Source organism: Xiphophorus maculatus, chromosome 11, assembly GCF_002775205.1.
Source record: "Xiphophorus maculatus strain JP 163 A chromosome 11, X_maculatus-5.0-male, whole genome shotgun sequence".
Lineage (NCBI taxonomy): Eukaryota > Metazoa > Chordata > Actinopteri > Cyprinodontiformes > Poeciliidae > Xiphophorus > Xiphophorus maculatus.
Window position 1 is genome coordinate 28956585 of NC_036453.1, and position 18845 is coordinate 28975429.

The 18845-nt window shown below is 38.6% G+C and overlaps 1 protein-coding gene across 1 annotated transcript in view; it reads right to left on the bottom strand.

Moving 5' to 3' along the window:
• The window catches only part of LOC102217038 (protocadherin Fat 3-like), a 78567-nt gene that overhangs the window by 30958 nt on the left and 28764 nt on the right, over positions 1-18845 (bottom strand). Inside the window, exons 13-33 of the mRNA XM_014471780.2 lie at positions 17749-17885; positions 15700-15975; positions 14449-14659; positions 14109-14323; positions 13749-13907; positions 12923-13044; positions 12618-12800; positions 12412-12526; positions 12027-12296; positions 11177-11527; positions 8551-8724; positions 7924-8454; positions 6205-6569; positions 5738-5891; positions 4499-4606; positions 4222-4405; positions 3553-3773; positions 1729-2181; positions 1321-1455; positions 824-1217; positions 207-403 (exon numbers count right to left, since the gene is read on the bottom strand). Of these exons, the coding sequence (XP_014327266.1) occupies positions 207-403; positions 824-1217; positions 1321-1455; positions 1729-2181; positions 3553-3773; positions 4222-4405; positions 4499-4606; positions 5738-5891; positions 6205-6569; positions 7924-8454; positions 8551-8724; positions 11177-11527; positions 12027-12296; positions 12412-12526; positions 12618-12800; positions 12923-13044; positions 13749-13907; positions 14109-14323; positions 14449-14659; positions 15700-15975; positions 17749-17885 (4955 nt within the window). The remainder of the gene's footprint in view (positions 1-206; positions 404-823; positions 1218-1320; positions 1456-1728; positions 2182-3552; positions 3774-4221; positions 4406-4498; positions 4607-5737; positions 5892-6204; positions 6570-7923; positions 8455-8550; positions 8725-11176; positions 11528-12026; positions 12297-12411; positions 12527-12617; positions 12801-12922; positions 13045-13748; positions 13908-14108; positions 14324-14448; positions 14660-15699; positions 15976-17748; positions 17886-18845) is intronic.

Genomic DNA, 18845 nt, shown 5'->3' on the forward strand with positions numbered 1-18845 from the left:
AACAGACTTTAGACACTGTGTTAAGGATCATTCAACCAAATTTAGCACAGCACAAATTTGTTATGCAGCAACAATTAAAATAGACAGTATCAAAGTCCTTTACAGATAAGAAAATGTAACGTATCTGAGCCAGCATTGGTCACAGGTACATTTACTTGCTTTTCACATTAATATGTTGCACACCTACATATTTCCCCATCTCTAACCTGGTTGCAGATGGGACTGTTGTCATTGGCATCCATTACCGTTACCTCCACTGCAGTATGAGCGACATACAGGCCATCACTGGCTGTGATATTGAGCAAGTACCAGTCCTGCTGCTCACGATCCAGCAGACCACTGACATAAACCTTCCACTCCCCTTGCACAAGAGTAAGGCCAAACACTCCTCTCTGATTTCCCCCTGGAAACACACATAAGATTTGAAGACCACTGAAAAGTAATGATAGACGTGATAGTGAATTTAAAATTATAAAAGCCATGACCAATTGATTAAAACCATACACACAGTCAAGTTATAGGAATTCCTTTTTAGTGCAACCATCGACCACAATATCAAAGTGGAATAGAAGCCATCAATTATGTAAATTTCAATGGCATTTTATGGCCAAATTAGCTTAATCACTATTGAATATGATATAATCAAACATAACTTAACCCCATCACATACAAATTATTTACTCTAGATTAGAACTTACATTTTTCTCATTGAATATTTTTAAATTAAATTCAAGAACAAGCAATGTGAAACAAACATTATTTCAGTGAATGAGGAAAAACTGAAGTTAAGCTGTACAAACATTTATGACTTCATTTTCATCACCTGTAATGTAAAAGCTGACGAGGCGGTTTTGGTCAGTACCATCTCGGTCTTTGGTTTTCAGGACAGCCACAACTTCACCGAGTGGATCACTCTCCTTCACGGCGCCTCTGTAGAACTCCCTCTCGAACCTCGGCGGATTGTCATTGACATCCGACACGGTGATGGTCACCACTGTGGTGGAGGAGAGAGGCTGTGACTCAGCCAGATCAGAGGCCACTACTTCGAAGCTGTAACTAGAGCAGGCCTCATGGTCCATTTGAGTCACTGTGGTGATCCAGCCTGTTTTGCTATCAATGGCAAAAACAGAACTGGTGGTGATAGGGCCGGTGAGGGACAAAGTGTCCTTCGTTAGGTCTGGGTTGTAGGTGAGCAGTAGCCCAAGGCTGTATGTTACCTGCAGTTTAAAGAAGATACACACACTACTATGTGCAAGTATGTGCAACGTTTTTTAAATGATTCTGATGTCTTCAATAAAGTTGAACTTGTTTCTCACATACCTGTCCATTAGAGCCCCAGTCTGGATCAAGAGCACGGACTTGAATTACTCTTGTCCCTGACGGCATACCTTCCATCACAGTGGCTACATACGTACTGGTTTCAAACTCTGGCTTGTTGTCATTTACATCTAAAATCTGTAGAGTGATAAAATGTCTGTAATTAATCCATGAATAATGTAATTTATTCACAAAAATATAATACTACAAAGAGAAAAACAGCCTCATTGTCTGCAGTTTAATTCCTTGTAACAGCTTCATATTAATAGACTTGCTCAGGCTTTTCAAGAAAATGTGATGGTGATAGAGCTAATAAATAAAAATTACAGACAGATAGCTTGATTTTTTTCCCCTTTAGACTGCAAAAAATAAACGAAACCAAAAGGCTCCTTCCTGGGTTTCATCACAGACCTTCACTTCCAAGTCCACGGTTGACATGGTCTCGATCAAGTCTTTTCTTGCAGTTGCTGCAACCTTAAACCTGAAGCTACTGACTTCCTCATAGTCCAATGGCTTCAGCAGCCGGATGAGACCTGTCTCTTTCTCCACTAGGAAGGTTGCCCCCTGGTTGCTGTCGATTGTCTCCCCAGGGACAGCAGTGAAGAACCCCGTCTGGCCAGGGCCTGTGTAAACAGAGCCCAGCACTGTTCCTACTGCAGTATCCTCAGGGATGGTAAAGGAATACTGAGGCTGGCTGAACGAGGGGATGAATGAATCTGGGGGGACGACTTGAATAAAGGCTGACACCAGGGAGTGTTTGGGAGCAGCGCCGCAGTCTGTGGCTTTGACGAAGAAGGACAGGACAGTTCCTTGAAGGTGGTCAACAGCACTTTTAGTCATCATCCAACCACTGTCTGGCTCCACCTGTGCAACCACAAAACTCACTTTAAAACTTTAAAAGCAACAGAAATATTTTTAAAGCTACACAATGGAATATGTCTACTACTACATCGTAATTTTTGATTAGAGCTCTGGATGCTTTTGACATCTAGAGCTCTGGAGGTTTGAGGTTACAACCTCAAACCTCAAAGAATTTAATGAGATTTTACATAACAGGCCAGTTGTGAAGCATATCCACCTTTTACTGGAATTATAGCTGCGACTTTTCTAGTGTGTGCCTTGACCAGCTTACAGAATAATTATGTTGCCCCTTCTATTTTCCAAAATTTCTCAAGCTTAGCTGGACTGGATGAGTAGCATCTGGGAACAGTAAAATGGTAAATGGCTTCCACTTATACAGTTCTTTATCAAGTCCAGGGGGTCCCAAAGCGCTTCACACTACATTCAGTCATTCACGCACTGTTGGTGGAAAGCTACTGGAGTGTAGCCACAGCTGCTCTGGGGCAAACTGACATGCACCGGCGCCACCTGACCACCATCGGCTTGCAAAGCGGATGCAGTGCCTTGCCCAAGGACACAACAACCTAAGTGAGCAGAGTGGGAATTGAGCTGACAACCCACAGATTTTGGGATGAACGCCTACCACGGCTTTTAAATAGGATTCAGGTGTAGAGTTTGGGTGCTTCATTCTAATACATTAAACTCTGTGGACCTACACAAAAGTTGTTCTGACATTCGTATACCACGTGTCACAATGTTGTGACCATGTCCTGACATAGTGTCAGAACAACATGCTGTCACATTAGAGCCTATGACTCTAATATGTTTTTGTCAATCAATCTGAAAAGCATGGAATTTCTAATCAACTTCCCAGGGAAGTTGATTAGAAATTCCATGCTTTTCAGATTTCATTCATTAAAAATTTGAAAACTATATTTTGTTTTCCTTCTTCACAATTGTCCACTACATTTGTTGATCTAAACGCATAAAATCCCAATAAAATACAAATGTTTGTGCTTGAAACAGTTTAAGCAGTATGACACTTGTGCATAGCACTGTGCAGATAAAATATTTTTTCCCCCAGTAAATTAATCCATGATTAACATTACATCTGTCTTCAGAGCAGATGTTCGATTTATAAATTTTAAATAATTGTGTTTCACCAACTGCCTGGAAAATCAACCCCAGTGGAACATTATCTTGATTTAATGGAACAAATATGTAGTCTACATCAAACAGATGGAGCTTAATCCTATAAAATAAGTAGGGGGTTATCATCTGACAATATCCCATCACTAAAAATCAGGTTATGCTTTTCCACATGTTGTGCAATTATGAGGTTTGCGTCTTTCTCATGAAGGACAGTTATCTATACTATGACCAAAATGAACTGACCTCCAGCACATCAACGAGTGACAGACGAGCCTCACTGTAAAGGGAGTAAGTTATCCTCCCATTAGAGCCAGCATCAGGGTCAGTGGCCTGAATCTGTGTGACAAGAGAACCTTTAGCAACATTAGCTTTAATGCTCATGCGGTACTCCGTGGCTCTGAACTGTGGAGCGTTGTCATTTTCATCTGCCAGGACCACTCGCACGGTGCAAAACGATGCACGACCTGTTAAAGAGAAAACACATAATTGTCACATTCCCAGTTCATGAAGTATAAGTGTTTTGTTTGTTTGTTTTGACACTTAGAGATTTGACTCCGGGTCAGTTTAGTCCTCAGCAAATTTGTAAAGCTCTTTTGTACCCACACACTAACTTTTCATTATTTTCTACTTTAATTTTAAAAGTAGAAATTTTGTATAGGAGTATATTTCTGTATTACAGTATTTTCAATTAATTATAGAGATGAATAATCCTAAAAATATACCAATCATACATAGATTCAATCAAATGCCTGCATTTTCTGGAGCTTCGAAATAGTTGCATTTCCATTGACCATAACTCTGATCAGTTTGGATATGAAAGAACCTAAACTGCAAAAATACAAAAATTAAGAATTGTGAACTGTACAGCATTTGAGCAACTCCTGATAAAAAAAACATATTAAAGGTGAATACCTCCTCCATCCAAGGCCATTACTGTCAGCACCATGTCTTTGTTCACAGGATTTTCTCTGTCTAATCTCTGAAGAGTGGATATGACCCCGTCTGCATCGATGCTGAACTTGATTTTCCCCAGGTCATTGATGAACGAGTAGGTTATCTGACCATTCAGCCCAGAATCCTCATCCATTGCTGAAATCTGGAGTCCATTTGCAAATTCAGTCAAAATGTGCTCCCTTTAAATATTACAATTAATTACAAGTCAGAGAGATTGAAAAAAAATCTTAATTACTTGGATGACTTTGGTTCCTGGAGGCGAATTTTCAAGAACCTCAGCCAGGTAAAACCTTTGACTGAATACTGGGCTGTACAGATTGGCTCCCAGGACACGTACAATTACCTGCAAATTACAACTGCAGTCACTCAGTCATCCACTCGATCATTGTTTGCTGACATTTTGTGGATGTCATCACAATAAGGACAACTGGGTGGTTTGTCAAACATAATCAGATAAACGTATGAATGAGCAAGCCAACAATTCAGACTCCCGACATACTTTTCATGTAAAATTCCATACTTTTCTATACTCAGCATTCCATAGTTCTTAGTCCTCTTTGTTTTCTTTAAAATATGAAATACTAAAGTTTACTATGAATTTCTGGTAAAAAGTGAAGGAAGGACAAACAAGGGTAAGGTAGAAAGAAAGAGAATGAAGAAAAATATTAGGAGAAAGTAAGAAAGAAATTGATCAGGAAGGAAGAAAAGACACAAAGGAGGTGGAGCAGAGGAAGGAAACAAGTAAAAACAAAAGGCAGGAAGAGAAGGATGAAACAAGGATAGCAGGAAGAAAAAACACAAGGAGGAGATGAAGAAAGGATGCAAGAAAAAGAAGAAAAAACATGAGGGAGGAGATAGGACGCAAGGAAGAAATTAGGACATCAAAAAATAAAAGGTAGGATACCAGAACGGAAGAACAGATGAAAGGAGGGAAAGAGACAAAAAAGAAGTACAAGCAGTAGAAAGAGAAAGGGGTCATCAGTATTGAAGGTAAGGAAGAATACAAAGAAGGGTGAAAGAAGGAACAATAGACCAAAAAGTAATGCAATAAATTGTCAACATTCCCAGAATACCCCTTCAATAACAGAGAACCTGATTATCTCTTTTTAATATTTTTTCCTGTATTTGACTTAAATGTCATAATACAAATAGGATGAGAAGTTACTGTTAAGCATATATAAAATGTTAAGAGTTAAAATAAATCCCATTTGTAATTGCCACAAAGTGACAAATGCTTGGATGTTTTCCAGTTAGCGACTCAACGTCACAGTAAATTGGATGTGACACAACATTAACCTCCTGCAGCAACCCCACACTTATCCCAGTTAGTTGTGGCAGATGTTCGCCATAATTTCCAACTGAGACATCGCTAACAAAGGTCACTCAGCTCGCGCTATCATTGCATGGAGAGGTTTTGAAAGAGGGCAAATAAACTGACAAGACCAGATTGTAAGCTGTTGAGAAGCGGGTTCACCTGAGCAGTGTTGGTGAAGACTCCATCTGACACAGACACATTGAGTTGATAGAAGAGTTTCATGCCTTGTCTCCTCTTGTTAGACAGACGAAGCACCCCTCTATCTGGCTCCATCATGAAAGTCATTTTCTCATTCCCTGAGAGAATACTATACCTATGGAAAAAAAAAAGATTTTAAGAGTGTAATCTTGCATTCGGACTCTGACATTATTAAGGGTTATGGTTGTAAAAAGCTGAAACCTGAAATACTGCTGCTTCAAAAAAATGCTTAAAAACAATGAATAATGTTCATTTAATTTTAAAACAATAATGTTGCTGAATGGTTTGATTGCACATTGAGAAAAAGAATTCAGGCATATTTATATTTTACATATTGAACACTATACATTCAAATATTAGAATTCTACAATAAAAAGATAAAAACATACATATATATATATATAGTCATCTAAAATATTATCTCTCACCTCAGCCTCTGAGCATCACAGATGTCAGCATCTGACGCTTGAAGGCAAGTCACAAAGTGCCCTCTGGGAGCCAGGTCACTGACAAAAGCCTCGTATACCGCTTGGCTGAAATTAGGGGGGTTGTCGTTTGTGTCAGTTACAACCACAGTGACACTAACATCAGTGCTAAGGGCAGGGTCTCCACTGTCTGTCGCCCTGACAATGAAGTTGTGGCGCTGCATGAGCTCATAGTCAAGCATGCGTGACGTGAATATCAATCCCCTGCTGCTGTCAATTTGGAAGTAGTCGGTGCTGTTGTAGATGTCAGACAGGATCTGGTAAGTCACTACAGCGTTCTTCTCTGAGTCCTGGTCTGGTGCAAAGACCTGAAGGGAAAGGAACAGAACATTTTGGAATGCCTTATGCATTATTCAAGACTGAGAAAAAAATATCAGAAAGAAAAAAAAGTAGATAGTAGTAGTGGAAGTTTAAGACAGAGCCTGGCAGCACAAATCACAGCTATCCCTGCATATATACCTTTTGGCCGTCTATATTAGTTTTATGTGAGTTGCTTCCCAGAATAAGAAATATGAACTAAAGCAATGTCTCTCTGTTTTCAAATGAAAAAAATATAAAAACGTAAGCGCTGAAATGAAATTTGAAAAGGGAAGTAGGAGAATAAGTGAGAAATGAAACAGTGTCAACAGTGTCAGTTTCTGAACCAGAATAACCAGCAATTTCCATACTCTTTGTTCAAGGCCTTCAACCTAGCAAATATGAAAGAGCCACATTCATAATGTGACTGATGAAAATGACTTGAGCTTATAATAATAATGTGGCTTAATTGCCACAAAGATGCTCTACAAGAAAGTAAATTAACAGCAGCTATTGTTGAGGTCAATTAATCATTTTCAAATGTCAATGTAAATACACCACTGCACCAAGAAATGAGCTTGAGAAGAGAGTTGTTAGATTATCCTGCTTGATCTTGAAATCGTTTGAAATCATCGTTGGTGATCCACGAATGCATAAAAAGCGACAACAGGTCTTGCTCACAGCAACACTTATCTGTGTGGAGAGTTAAAGGAATGATTTTTTTCAGTAGGTAATAGGGAGGGTAAGGTCTCTGTTCTCTGAAGAATTCACCGAGACACTGCTGTTTGAAGATTACTGTGTTAGACACTAAAACTGAACTCTGTCATCATTTTTGATTTTACTATTATAAAATAGTAAAATCTTGTTTTATAGTTGCACATACATAATATGGTGTTACTTGTAAAAAATTATTCTTCTTAACACAAACTTCCTTACACGTACTTTTATTTTTATCATCGCAACCAAAGTGCTAACAGGGGGAGTGGGGGGCTTGCTCCTAGACATGAATTCCTGAAGAATCGAATCACCGGGTGATGTAATAATGCATCAGCATGATCCATATACAGTACTCAAACAGTCCAATCTCCAAGTTTAATTAGTCATTTTAGTCTAAGAACAAACAAAGAAACAACAAAAGTCCAGCAGAGATGGAGACGCAACTTTGCCTGCAGGCAGCAATAAAGATGTAGTAAAAATCATGGCATGTTACTTTTTTTGTGAATTAATGATTACAGCATCAGTTGAACTCTTCCTCAAAAAATTTTAAATTGATATATAAAACAATATTGATACTTTTGCTCCACATCATCCATCCATTTGTTATACTTCGAAGTATAACAAATACTTACAAGTATAGCCACCCACCTGTAGAACAGATGTTCCAATCATGGAGTTCTCAGATAGCATAGCAGAGTACGACGTGTTCTGAAAAAGTGGGGGGTTGTCATTCACATCTAGTACAACAATGTCTACATCCACCTCAGACTTTGCCCCTGTCAAGGTATCAGTAGCTTTCACTGTTAGGCGGTAGTACTGCATGGTCTCGTAGTCTAATGGATATCTCACACTGATGATTCCTGTATCAAAGCCTATGTCAAACTGAAAGGAAGGGTCTCCATCTGAGATGGTGAAGATGATGTCCTGGCCCTCTGGACTGCTTGCATTGATGCCCAGAACAGAGGTGGAAACTTCTACATCTTCTCTGACTGTTACACCATAGAACGGCTTGTCAAACACTGGCATGGCTTTGTTTACGACTGTAACAGGCAGCTCCACTTCGCTGGACAGTCGAGGAAATCCACCATCAGTCGCAATGATAATCAATCTGTACTCTGCATTTGATAGGTCAGCTTCAAACGCTCGTTTTAAGACCAGCTCTCCTGTCACCGGATTCATCTGGATAAAGTAAAAATATAACCATGTTAATTTTCAAGAACATGTCATAAAAATTGCATCACATTTAAAACTGAAGCCACTGTAATTTTCAGCAACCTCAAAGTCCCTGTGCTGCATCTTCAGGCTGTAAGTCACTTCTCCGTTCAGATCAAAGTCTCGATCAACAGCAGAGACCATGAAGATGGCTGATCCTGGCTCTGCTTCCACCTGCACTGCAGCATAGTAGGGGAGGTTCACAAACTCTGGAGCGTTGTCATTTAGATCTTCCACCTATATCAAAAACAAATGAAATCATAAAGAAACATGTACTTTCATGGAACATAATAGTCTTGAGAAATAAGGGCATCCTCTTACTGTTATTTTTTAGTCTAGTTCACCCTTATTTCATAAGATTTAAGTAGGATATTTCCTACCTAAATCTTACCGTTGGATTTAGGTAGTACAGAAGTGACGAGATTATCCTAAACCAATGCACTTCACTACCTGATAATTGCAAAGTGTTTAAACCTCCACATAGGGAATAGTTATCTTATTTGGATGCCAACAAAGAAAGATGGTAGCAAAGTGCTTTAGGAAACAACTGCTGCTGCCCAACAATCTGGAAAGGGTTGCAATGTGCGTAATAATTTGCAAACAAACAACAACAACAAATCTATTCCATAGTGAGAAATATGAAATATTAAAAATGAAATCCACAAAAGATAGAAGTGAACATTTCTGCAAATTTACCTCAAGGACTAACTGTGCAAAGCAAAAAATTAAAAAGAAAAATTCCCCCAAAAAGACATCTCATACTAAGCAGGACTCAATATGTCAGAAAGTGTTCATGACAGCACAATTAGAAAAAAAGACATGCATGACTTGTTTAAAAGAACTGTCAGGAGAAAACCAATTCTCTGTCAAAATAAATATGGTAGTGTAAGACCTGAATTCATCCACTGAGGGACAGTTAAAGATATTGTAATTTTGTTCTGTAACTTTGATTTGAAAGGTAATGAACTATACTACAACTTCTAGCAAACTATACTGGCATCAAATGACACAAAATTATGGTTGGCAATAACCCAATTCAACGTACCAGCTCATAAGCATGGTAACAATCTGGGCAGCAATAGTAATTGGTCACTTTCTATTAATTGGTTTTCCCACAGATTCCAATCTAAACAAAAGTATTCTAGAGGTAACTGTGAGGCCATATGCCTACACATAGCCTCTCATAAAATGTGGCCACAAGAAGGACAACTATCCTATGAACAGAAGCAAAATTAAAACAGAATGGTCAGAACATAAATGAGCCAAGAGGAAGTAATGGCTTGGTCAAAGTCCAGACTTGCCTTGAGAAAGCTGTGCAAAAAAGTTCTCAAACCTCAGTGAGCTAAAAAAAGTTTTACAACACTGAGTTGGTGGTGAATGTTACCTTACTATTGTAATACTCTGTGCCAATAGAACTACCATCAAACTATAAACCTTAGGAACCAAATAGCTAATAGTGACTTTGAAAATGTTCACTATTTGTCACATTTGAACTACCAATATTTTACAATATTTTATATACGGCAGTGCCTGACTCCACAGTTATGTAAAGTAAATGATACAAGGTTATTAAATTCTACAAACAAAAACTGCGGTAAAGATTGAACTAAACTTTTTCTACTCTCATATGCCTAAATACAATCCAATGCTATCAACTGTCTTCACCTAGTAACTGAAGTCTAATTTGTGAAAATAATTTCACTACAAATACAAGTATCTACAAAAGGCTTAGAGGGTGTGGCTTAGTGGCTTATAAAGGCACAGATTAGAGAACATGATTGAACAAACAGCATCACAAAAATCAAGTTGTGCAACTGTTAAAGTTGATTTATAATTCAAAAGTCAAATAACATACATCAATATTTGTAGTTGTACCATAGCAAAATGTGGGTGTGAATACTTTTGTAAGGCTCTATAGCTAAAATCAAGCATGTTCATTAGCTCCTATTTTCAATATTTCTTTCAAGAAGGTTCAAGGAAGTATTTTACAGCAAAGATCAAGCCGTTTTTTCAGAGCACCAACTGTACAAGAGATCTAACATAAGCCACAAGGCAAAGAAAACCATGTGAACAAAATTGAAAGAACTTCAGATCTTGACAAGATTTCAATGCAAACCCAGATACAAATTGTAGACTGAGTCACTGAGTAGATGTGGAACAATGTACATGGGTGCACAGGCTGAATCATAGAGGGAAGTAAACACACCTCAAATTTAATGGAAGGCTAATTTGACATACTAAAAGAAAATGTACAAAAGTAAAAAAAACACCTTTGAAATTAAAGTGATTAAATCTGTCATAAACAGATATAAAAGCAATATAATCAAGATAAAACAATTACTAGGATAAAATAATTAGACATTATTTTCTTCTGTGATGGTGCTCTGATTCTGTCTTTTGTTGCAAATCAAACACAACACTTCCATTCCCAGCAGTGTTTCTTCTCAATAGCCCCAAAACACTCACTGATAGCTTGTGTCAAGATGAGTTCAACTTAAACACCCAAAGTCCCTTTGATCATTACTTGTGCTTTAAAGCGCTCAAGAAGAAGCACAGATTTGAATTGTGAATGCTTTTTCATCAATAGATTCACAATCTCACAACTGACCAAAGCAATTTATGATCTCTCCCTCATTAACGTCATCTTTTGACACACACAAACACACCCCTCCAGTCATTTAACACCCACCTGTACTTGCACAGTCACCCTCGCCACCCTTAGAATCTCATCTTCTCTGCTGACTTCCACCACAAGCTCGTAACTTCCCATTTCCTCACGGTCAAAAGGAACACCAGTGGTAAGCACCACTCCACATGTAGGCCGTATTGTGAACCGTCCTCCAGGGTTTAGCAGAGTGTATTTCAGTGGCTCGTTGAGGTGATGACCCACTGTATTTACAACAGTCACTAATGTGATGTCAGGTTTGTTCTCTGGAATGGAGGCTGAATATATGGGGCGGGTGAAGAACAGGCCGCTGTCAACAGCTTCTCTGACAAGCACGGTGATGGACGCCATGCTGGAAAAACGCCCGTCCCAGACCTTAAACACACAACAGTGTTTTTGTTTCACAAAACAGAATTTCAGAAATAGCTGACAATAAAAAAAAGTGAACATTTTAATGCGCATTTGATGAGAATGCATTAGATTCTTGTGTTTTAGGAAACCCCCCTTAGAAAGCTGTTTCCTACCTTGTATGGTCACATGAACATCTTAGGCTGTAAGTTCAACAATCCAGACACAGTAATTCACTCCCCCAAATAAATCACAAATTCAAAAAAAAACTGCTCTACTGTGCAAATAACTATAAACATTTTGCATGCAGAGGTACAGTTTCTCCAGATTCTCAGCATAGCGCATCATGAGATTAAACATCTGGCCTTGTCTACAAAACCTGAGTCAATTCTGTAACAGTGGGATTCAATGCAGATATATGAGTTCATGTAAATTCTAAGAGACTTTGCCAGTTGATCAAGTTTTCACTCTTCTCTGAGAAAATTGTTGCTATATGTGCCAAGACAAACTAAAACTTATGACTTACCTTCACACTGAAGCGATAACGGTCTTTGCTGAGGTTAGGATTAGTGATAGTCACAACTCCAGTATTGCGCTGAACGGTGAAGTATTCCACACTGTTATCCACCAGGGAATAGGCTAACTTGGGTGTGAGAGATTTTTCTCTGTCACCAGTCATATCAGGGTCTAAAGCCTCAACCCGGAAGACTTCAACTCCCACATATGTTGGCAGTAGAAGGACTGTCTCGTAAGTGTCCTGAGAAAACTTTGGGGGTGAGTCATTCATGTTGATCACCTAAGACAAGGTGTATGTGGAGGAAAATGACATCTACTTTAACATCTGAAGAAAATAAAAGTAATTGTACTTTTAGGCAACAATGGAAGAGTCATATGGAATATGCAGTACTTGCCTTTATAGTCACCTCTGCGGGACTGTCAGCACTCTTAGGTGGTTGACCACTGTCTTGAACATGAACCCGAAAATTTAACTCTGGATAGGTTTCGTAGTCCAAACTGGCAATGGTTCTGAAATTTTACAACACAATCTATAAGAAATTGTTAAATTACATCAATAGTGATCTAACTGGTCTTACTTCTACACAGCTTTTGCACCTACCGAATTGATCCTGTTCCAGAGTCCACACTGAAAAACATACGAGCGGTCTCTTCTATGATCTGGAACACTAACAGGGAATTATGATTGCGATCCTTATCCGTGGCCTGGATAACCAAGGGGTTACCATCCTCTCCGAGGACAACACTGTTGACTGGAGCAGCTTCACTAACTGTGCCTATATACCTGTCAAGTGATAAGAGAAAAAATGATTGGAAGGAAGAAGGCCCTTCTTAAATCTCTCTGGGAAATATTGTTATTCTAACAAAAGCTCAAGCCTATTTGGTCATTTCAACCAGCTTTAATACCTTATTTTCTGAAATTCAGGTTGGTTATCATTGACATCCACCACTTGGATGATGACACTGGTGCTAGCCTCCACTCCTGCCATACTCAAGGCACGCACCATCAGAAAGTAGGATGTTATTTGCTGCAGTACAACAACATTCAATTAGCACAGTGTCACATTTCTTGAGTGTTAGAGGTTTTGGCCTTTGGTTTGATTGTGATTGATTATTTTTTGTGGATTATTCATGTTCAATAGTTTGTGTCATATTAATTTGTCCTTCAGTCTATTTTCATACTTTATTCTTATATATTTATATTGTTTCTTTATGATTATTCCTGTCACAATCTACTTGCCATATTCTGTTCAGTCTCCTTTGTCCATTATTGCTTGAGTTAATTTCTATGTATTTACTTTCTTAGTTTATTCTTGAGTTTTGTTCTGTCTACATTTCTAATTAGTTCCCTTAAAAGTTACCCCCTCCTTTTGGATTTTGTTTATTTGCGCTTAGAAGACTATCTGAAGACTCTCCCCAATGAAGCTTTTTACACTTAAATAACTTTGTGACTCTGGACATCTCTAATCATTAGTGTTAGTTTTTGCCATATAAAAACCTATTATAGCAATATGGAAGACAATAACATTCATTAAAAAAAATGTCCAAGGTTAAGGTAAAAGGTAATCTTTGCAAGACAGTAACTGTCTGAAAGTGCATTTTATTGTTAGAATACTTTTGTTAAAAGACTCTTAATTTGGATGTTACTATTTACTGTGATGCAATGTTAAACTTTTCCTAGATTTTCTTAATGAAAAGAAAAATCCTCAAATACAAACAAACAGTAACAAACCTCAAAGTCGAGCAGTTTGCGGGTAGTAATTACTCCAGTGTGGTGGTTAATAAAGAAGCAGCGCTCCTCATTGCCCCTGACGATGTCATAAATGAGCGGTGAGCGGCTGAGGGCACTGAGAGTGGTCACGTATGTTCCTAATTTGCTATTCTCCATTATCTGCAGAAACAGACATCAGTGATACATTTTAAATACCTTAATGAGTTATGTGCATTGGTTCATTTAGGTATTTACATCCCCCATATCAATAAAATAATTTACTACCCCTGCTTGCCGACCAGTTCGAGCCCAATCTTTATTTAATCTTCCCCTCCTCCCCCTGCAGCCACTTCACCTGTGAACCCATTGTTCTCTCTTTACCTCGGCCTGATACTCCTTTTGAGAGAATTGAGGTTTGGAGAAGTCGGAGAGCATCAGGGAAATGCGGACCGAAGCAGTGGCCATTAATGGAGGAAAGCCATTGTCTATTGCCCGCACAGTGAGGGTGTAGAAACCCAGAGAGGTGAGATCCAGGTCCTTTGCAATGAAGATAAGGCCTGTGGTATTATTTATGGTAAACACACCCCCTGTGTTGCCTGTATATAGAAGATTGCAGACTTTATTAATGAGTAATAATGATAACAAAAATCTAATTACAAATGCATATTCATTCAAATACAATAAAAACAGAAGAGGCATAAGAAACAATGTTAAAACATACCTGCTTCAATTGTGTATGTGATTTGGCCATTAATTCCATTGTCTTTGTCTAGTGCTGTCACCTGCACCACAGAAGTACCAACAGGAAAAGTCTCATAGGCTATAGCATCATATACGGTGCTTGTAAAGTATGGGACATTATCATTAGTGTCCTCCACTGCTACAAGGATGCGAGCCAGGTCACGGTTAAAAGGAAACTCCTGATCCTTAACCTGGAACAGGAGAAAAGAGAAATAAATATGGAAAGAGCTGTGGGAGGCAATGCATGAACAAAATGTCTTTTCAAAGCTATCAGACTTGTAAAACGGAGCGCAATTTCATCCAAACCAGGTGGATTGCAGAAGCTAGGTGTCTTTAAAGTTGTATCAAAAATTATTCAACCCCTACTGAAAATTAGATTCACTGGCAAAATTTCAAAATTGTTCAGATGTTTGCAGTTACACAACAAAGAACTACAAAGAGTATATCCCAGGTCAACACTAAGTCCTACTGTTATTGACTGATGCAGTCTCAAAATTATTTGATCCCCAGAACAGAATCCTTATCCTTAAAACATTTGTAATTCTCAGATGCAAATAACAAATGGCTTTGGTGGACTCTGATATTTATATGGTCCAATGAAATCCCAAGATTTGGATTTCTCACAGGACTATGGCTCCAGGTGAGATACAACTGGAAGCATAGTTCCACAAGAAGGCACAGTTAAAGGGTTCAGTGCCTGAACTCCAAAATATAAAACAAAACCCAAAACCACAAGCAAATTGTAAGCTTCAATTAGAGATTTTGATGCTGTTTCATAAAGCAATGAAATTAAAAGCTTGCAGGTCTATGTATTGGGAAGAATGAAGCAGATTTTGAAGGGAACAGCAAACCTACAGTAAGCCATGATAGTGGTTCAGTGAGGTTCTGGGATAGACTAGCTTTTTCCGGCACTGTAAACCTTGAGGAGAGTACGTTGGATTCAGTCAAGGATAAGGAAATCACAGAATAAAATATAATCCTGCCAGCTTGGTTTCAGAGACCCTGGAGTAAATTAATATAATAGTTATTTGACTTCAAGTACAATGAAAATGTCTTGTAAAATTCAAAAACAATGGTTGCAGAATGCAAATATGATGACTTTTATAGACAAGAGTTTTTTGTGCATAAAAGGGGTCAATAAGATTCCTCAGGAACTCTGAGAAGCACGTCGTAACAACAAAAGGGTGCTCTCCAGAGTGCGAAGTATTCATCCAGCTGTTTATATTCTTACCATAATAGTGAGGATGTGCTGAGTTCTGGCCTCATAGTCCAGTCTGTCCGCAGTGTAAACTACCCCCGTACCAGGATTGACCCTGAACAGCCTCATACTTGCGGGGTCAACACTCCCATAGATGGAAAAGCTCAAACGGGCCCGTTCGTCCATGTCTGATGCTCTGAGTCGAAGTAGCTCAAAGTCAGATGGTGCATCCTCAGAAACACTGACATCATATGCCGGCTGTGAAAAGACTGGAGGGTTGTCGTTGCTGTCCTGTATTCGTATGAATACCTGAGTAACAAAGAGGCAGAGAAAGGGAACTGGCAAAGTCAGCAAGTTGAGTGGAAATTAGGAATGTGTGTTTGATTTATTGAATTTATTCTGCTGATGGGTTTTTGAATAGAATTTTTTTCCCATATTACCTTCTCATTTACAGACAGGAGAACCTATTGAAATAAGATCTACTATTTGCAAGGAAAGAATTTGTGCTGCATTTTTGGGGTATAGGATTGGGTACACTATTTCTTAAACATAATGTAATGTGACCCAGGATCCACCAAGGTGCTATCAGTTATTTCCTTTACAACAAAGACCCAGTATGCCAGTCATGAAAACAAGAGCACTGTCAGTGGGTAATACAAAGAGACATGGAGTGCCCTCCAAGAGTACACATACCCATTGAACCTTTCTGCATTTAGCCACATGACAATCACAATAATTTATGTATTTGACTGGGATTCTATAACAGACCAACACAAAATAGGGTATAATTGTGGAGTAATTTGAAAACCTTTATATTAAAATCTAAAAACTTGACATGTGTTGATATTCAGTCCTCTTCACTTGGAAACCCCTAAATATCCAACCAAATGCCTTCAGGTGTCATCTAATTTATCTCTGTACTTATACAGCTGCACTGTGAAGGCCTGAGAAGTTTGTTAGAGAACATTAGTAACAAATACTGAATGCTATGGAACACACCAGACAGATCAGGGATAAAGTTCTGGCGGATTATAAAGTAGGTTAATTTTTAAAGAACAATATCCCAAGTGTTGAACATTTTATTGGAGCACAGTTGCATCCATCCTTCTAACTGTTCCCCAATGCAGCTGGCCCAGCTGCAAACCTACCAACACATGGCCATCCACCTAATCTGACAGGCCAGTCAAAGATATAATTAATCAGAGAAGTCGTCAAGGAACCTATGGTAACCATGAAATAGCTGCAGAGATCTACAAGATAGGGGAGAGAATCTTTCAACAAGACAACTATTAGTCATTTATTTCAGAAATCTGGCCTTTATAGAAGAGTATCAAGAAAAAAACTGTTGTTAAAAGAAAGCCATGAGGATTCCTGTTTGCAGTTTGCCACAAGAGATTTAAGGACACATCGAGAATGAGGAGAATCCTGCTCTTTTCAGATGAAACCAAAATGTAACTTTTTGGCCTACATGCAAAGCACTGAACATCATCGTTAATACATCATGTTCTCGGTGAAACATGGTGGTGGCAGCCTCATATTGTGGAGGTGGTTTTCTAGGGACAGGGAATTATGGTCACAGTTGGTGGTAAGGTGGCTGGAGCTGAATAATGGAAAAAAACTGTAAGAGCTAAATGCTTTTTGATCAAAGCATTTTCATGTGTTACAATTGTCCAAACAAAATCTGTCGGAGCAAGATCTATATTTCAAAAACAAAATAATTCTACAAATAATCTGCAAAGCATTGACACAGCAGCTGAACTCAAGTACATGCAAAAGTTTTTTTTTCTTCTAAAAACAGAAAAGTATGTGTATTTTTCTTTTACCTTCACAATTATGTGCTACTTGGTAGTGATGTATCATACAAAATTAAAGAAAAGTACATTGAAATTTGTGGTTGTGAAGTAAAAATCTGTAAAAAAGCTTATTTGATAACAAGAAATATTTTCTCTACAAGTGCTTATAAAACAAAAAAAGTTGACGGAAGGGGTTAAAAACACTTTGAACACTTTAAAAACATTTAGTGCTGGACTGACATGTGTTTGATGTGATTCTCCAGGAAGTGCAACTTAGTGCAAAGCATACCTGTGTTGTAGCAAAGTTGGTCCCATCTGTCACCTGTACTGTCATGTTGTACACTGACTGAATTTCTGCATCCAATGGCTTGGCCACAACAAGGGTTCCCACTCCAACTTGAAGGTCAAACTGCATGTCAAAGCTCCCTGATATTATATAAACAGATACACACACAGGGCATGAATCATTTTTGCATTCTGTTTCAGCGCTAAACTAAGGTGCTCTAAGGTATTACTGTGTAATTGTTTTGGCCAGATGCCTTCATCTGTTGCTGGAGGGTCTGTGAAATAAAATGAACCAAAATGCAATGTGATGTAGTGCTGAACCCACTTGGCAGCTTGAGAGCTGTTAACAGCCATACAAACATGTGTCTTATCACTCCAAAACACAACCCATCACAAAGATCAGAAACCCACGGCCGGGTCTTTTCCACAGGCGGTGAGTGTACAGTTTAGAGGCTTAATGTTTGATTAAAGTGAGTCACAGGACTGATACGTGTTAGGTATTCAGTGCCATCCTTCATCTCATCGTAGCTTCTCTCTTGAGACATCTGGGAGCTTGAGCTCCCCTCAGCATATGAATACTGATTGGACATTTTTCACTGAAGCTCTGATGCGTGTTGAGTGGGAGCAAACCACTAAGACTCACACATTTTTTATTTTTTTTCCTGGGAGGTGGGTTGGTCAATCTTACATGACAGGGGATCAATTTCACAGCACTTTGAAAAACAAAAGCTTGTAATCCCCAACAGGTTTCTTCCGAGTCTAATTCTGCCTCCCAGTTTTTGGAAATTATCTATACAGACATACCGTGTCACAACGTCTGAGCTGGAACTTTGATAAGCACAGAAGTCTTGTTTAGATTATTTTGCATTTCACACTTTTGTTACAAGCCATGAACTCTTTTAACAATAGCACTGATCGCTGTCAGAACAGAATGAAAGGGTCAAAATGACTAACTCAAGCTCCACATTTATTGGCCTTTCTGGTAAGAATGTGTAAAAAGCCATGATGTTAAGTTTTGTTTTTTTTTTATTTCAAAAGCCCTTTCTCACTCCAAGAAAAGTCCAACCATTCATCTGAGTACATTGATTTAACAAAGAAAAA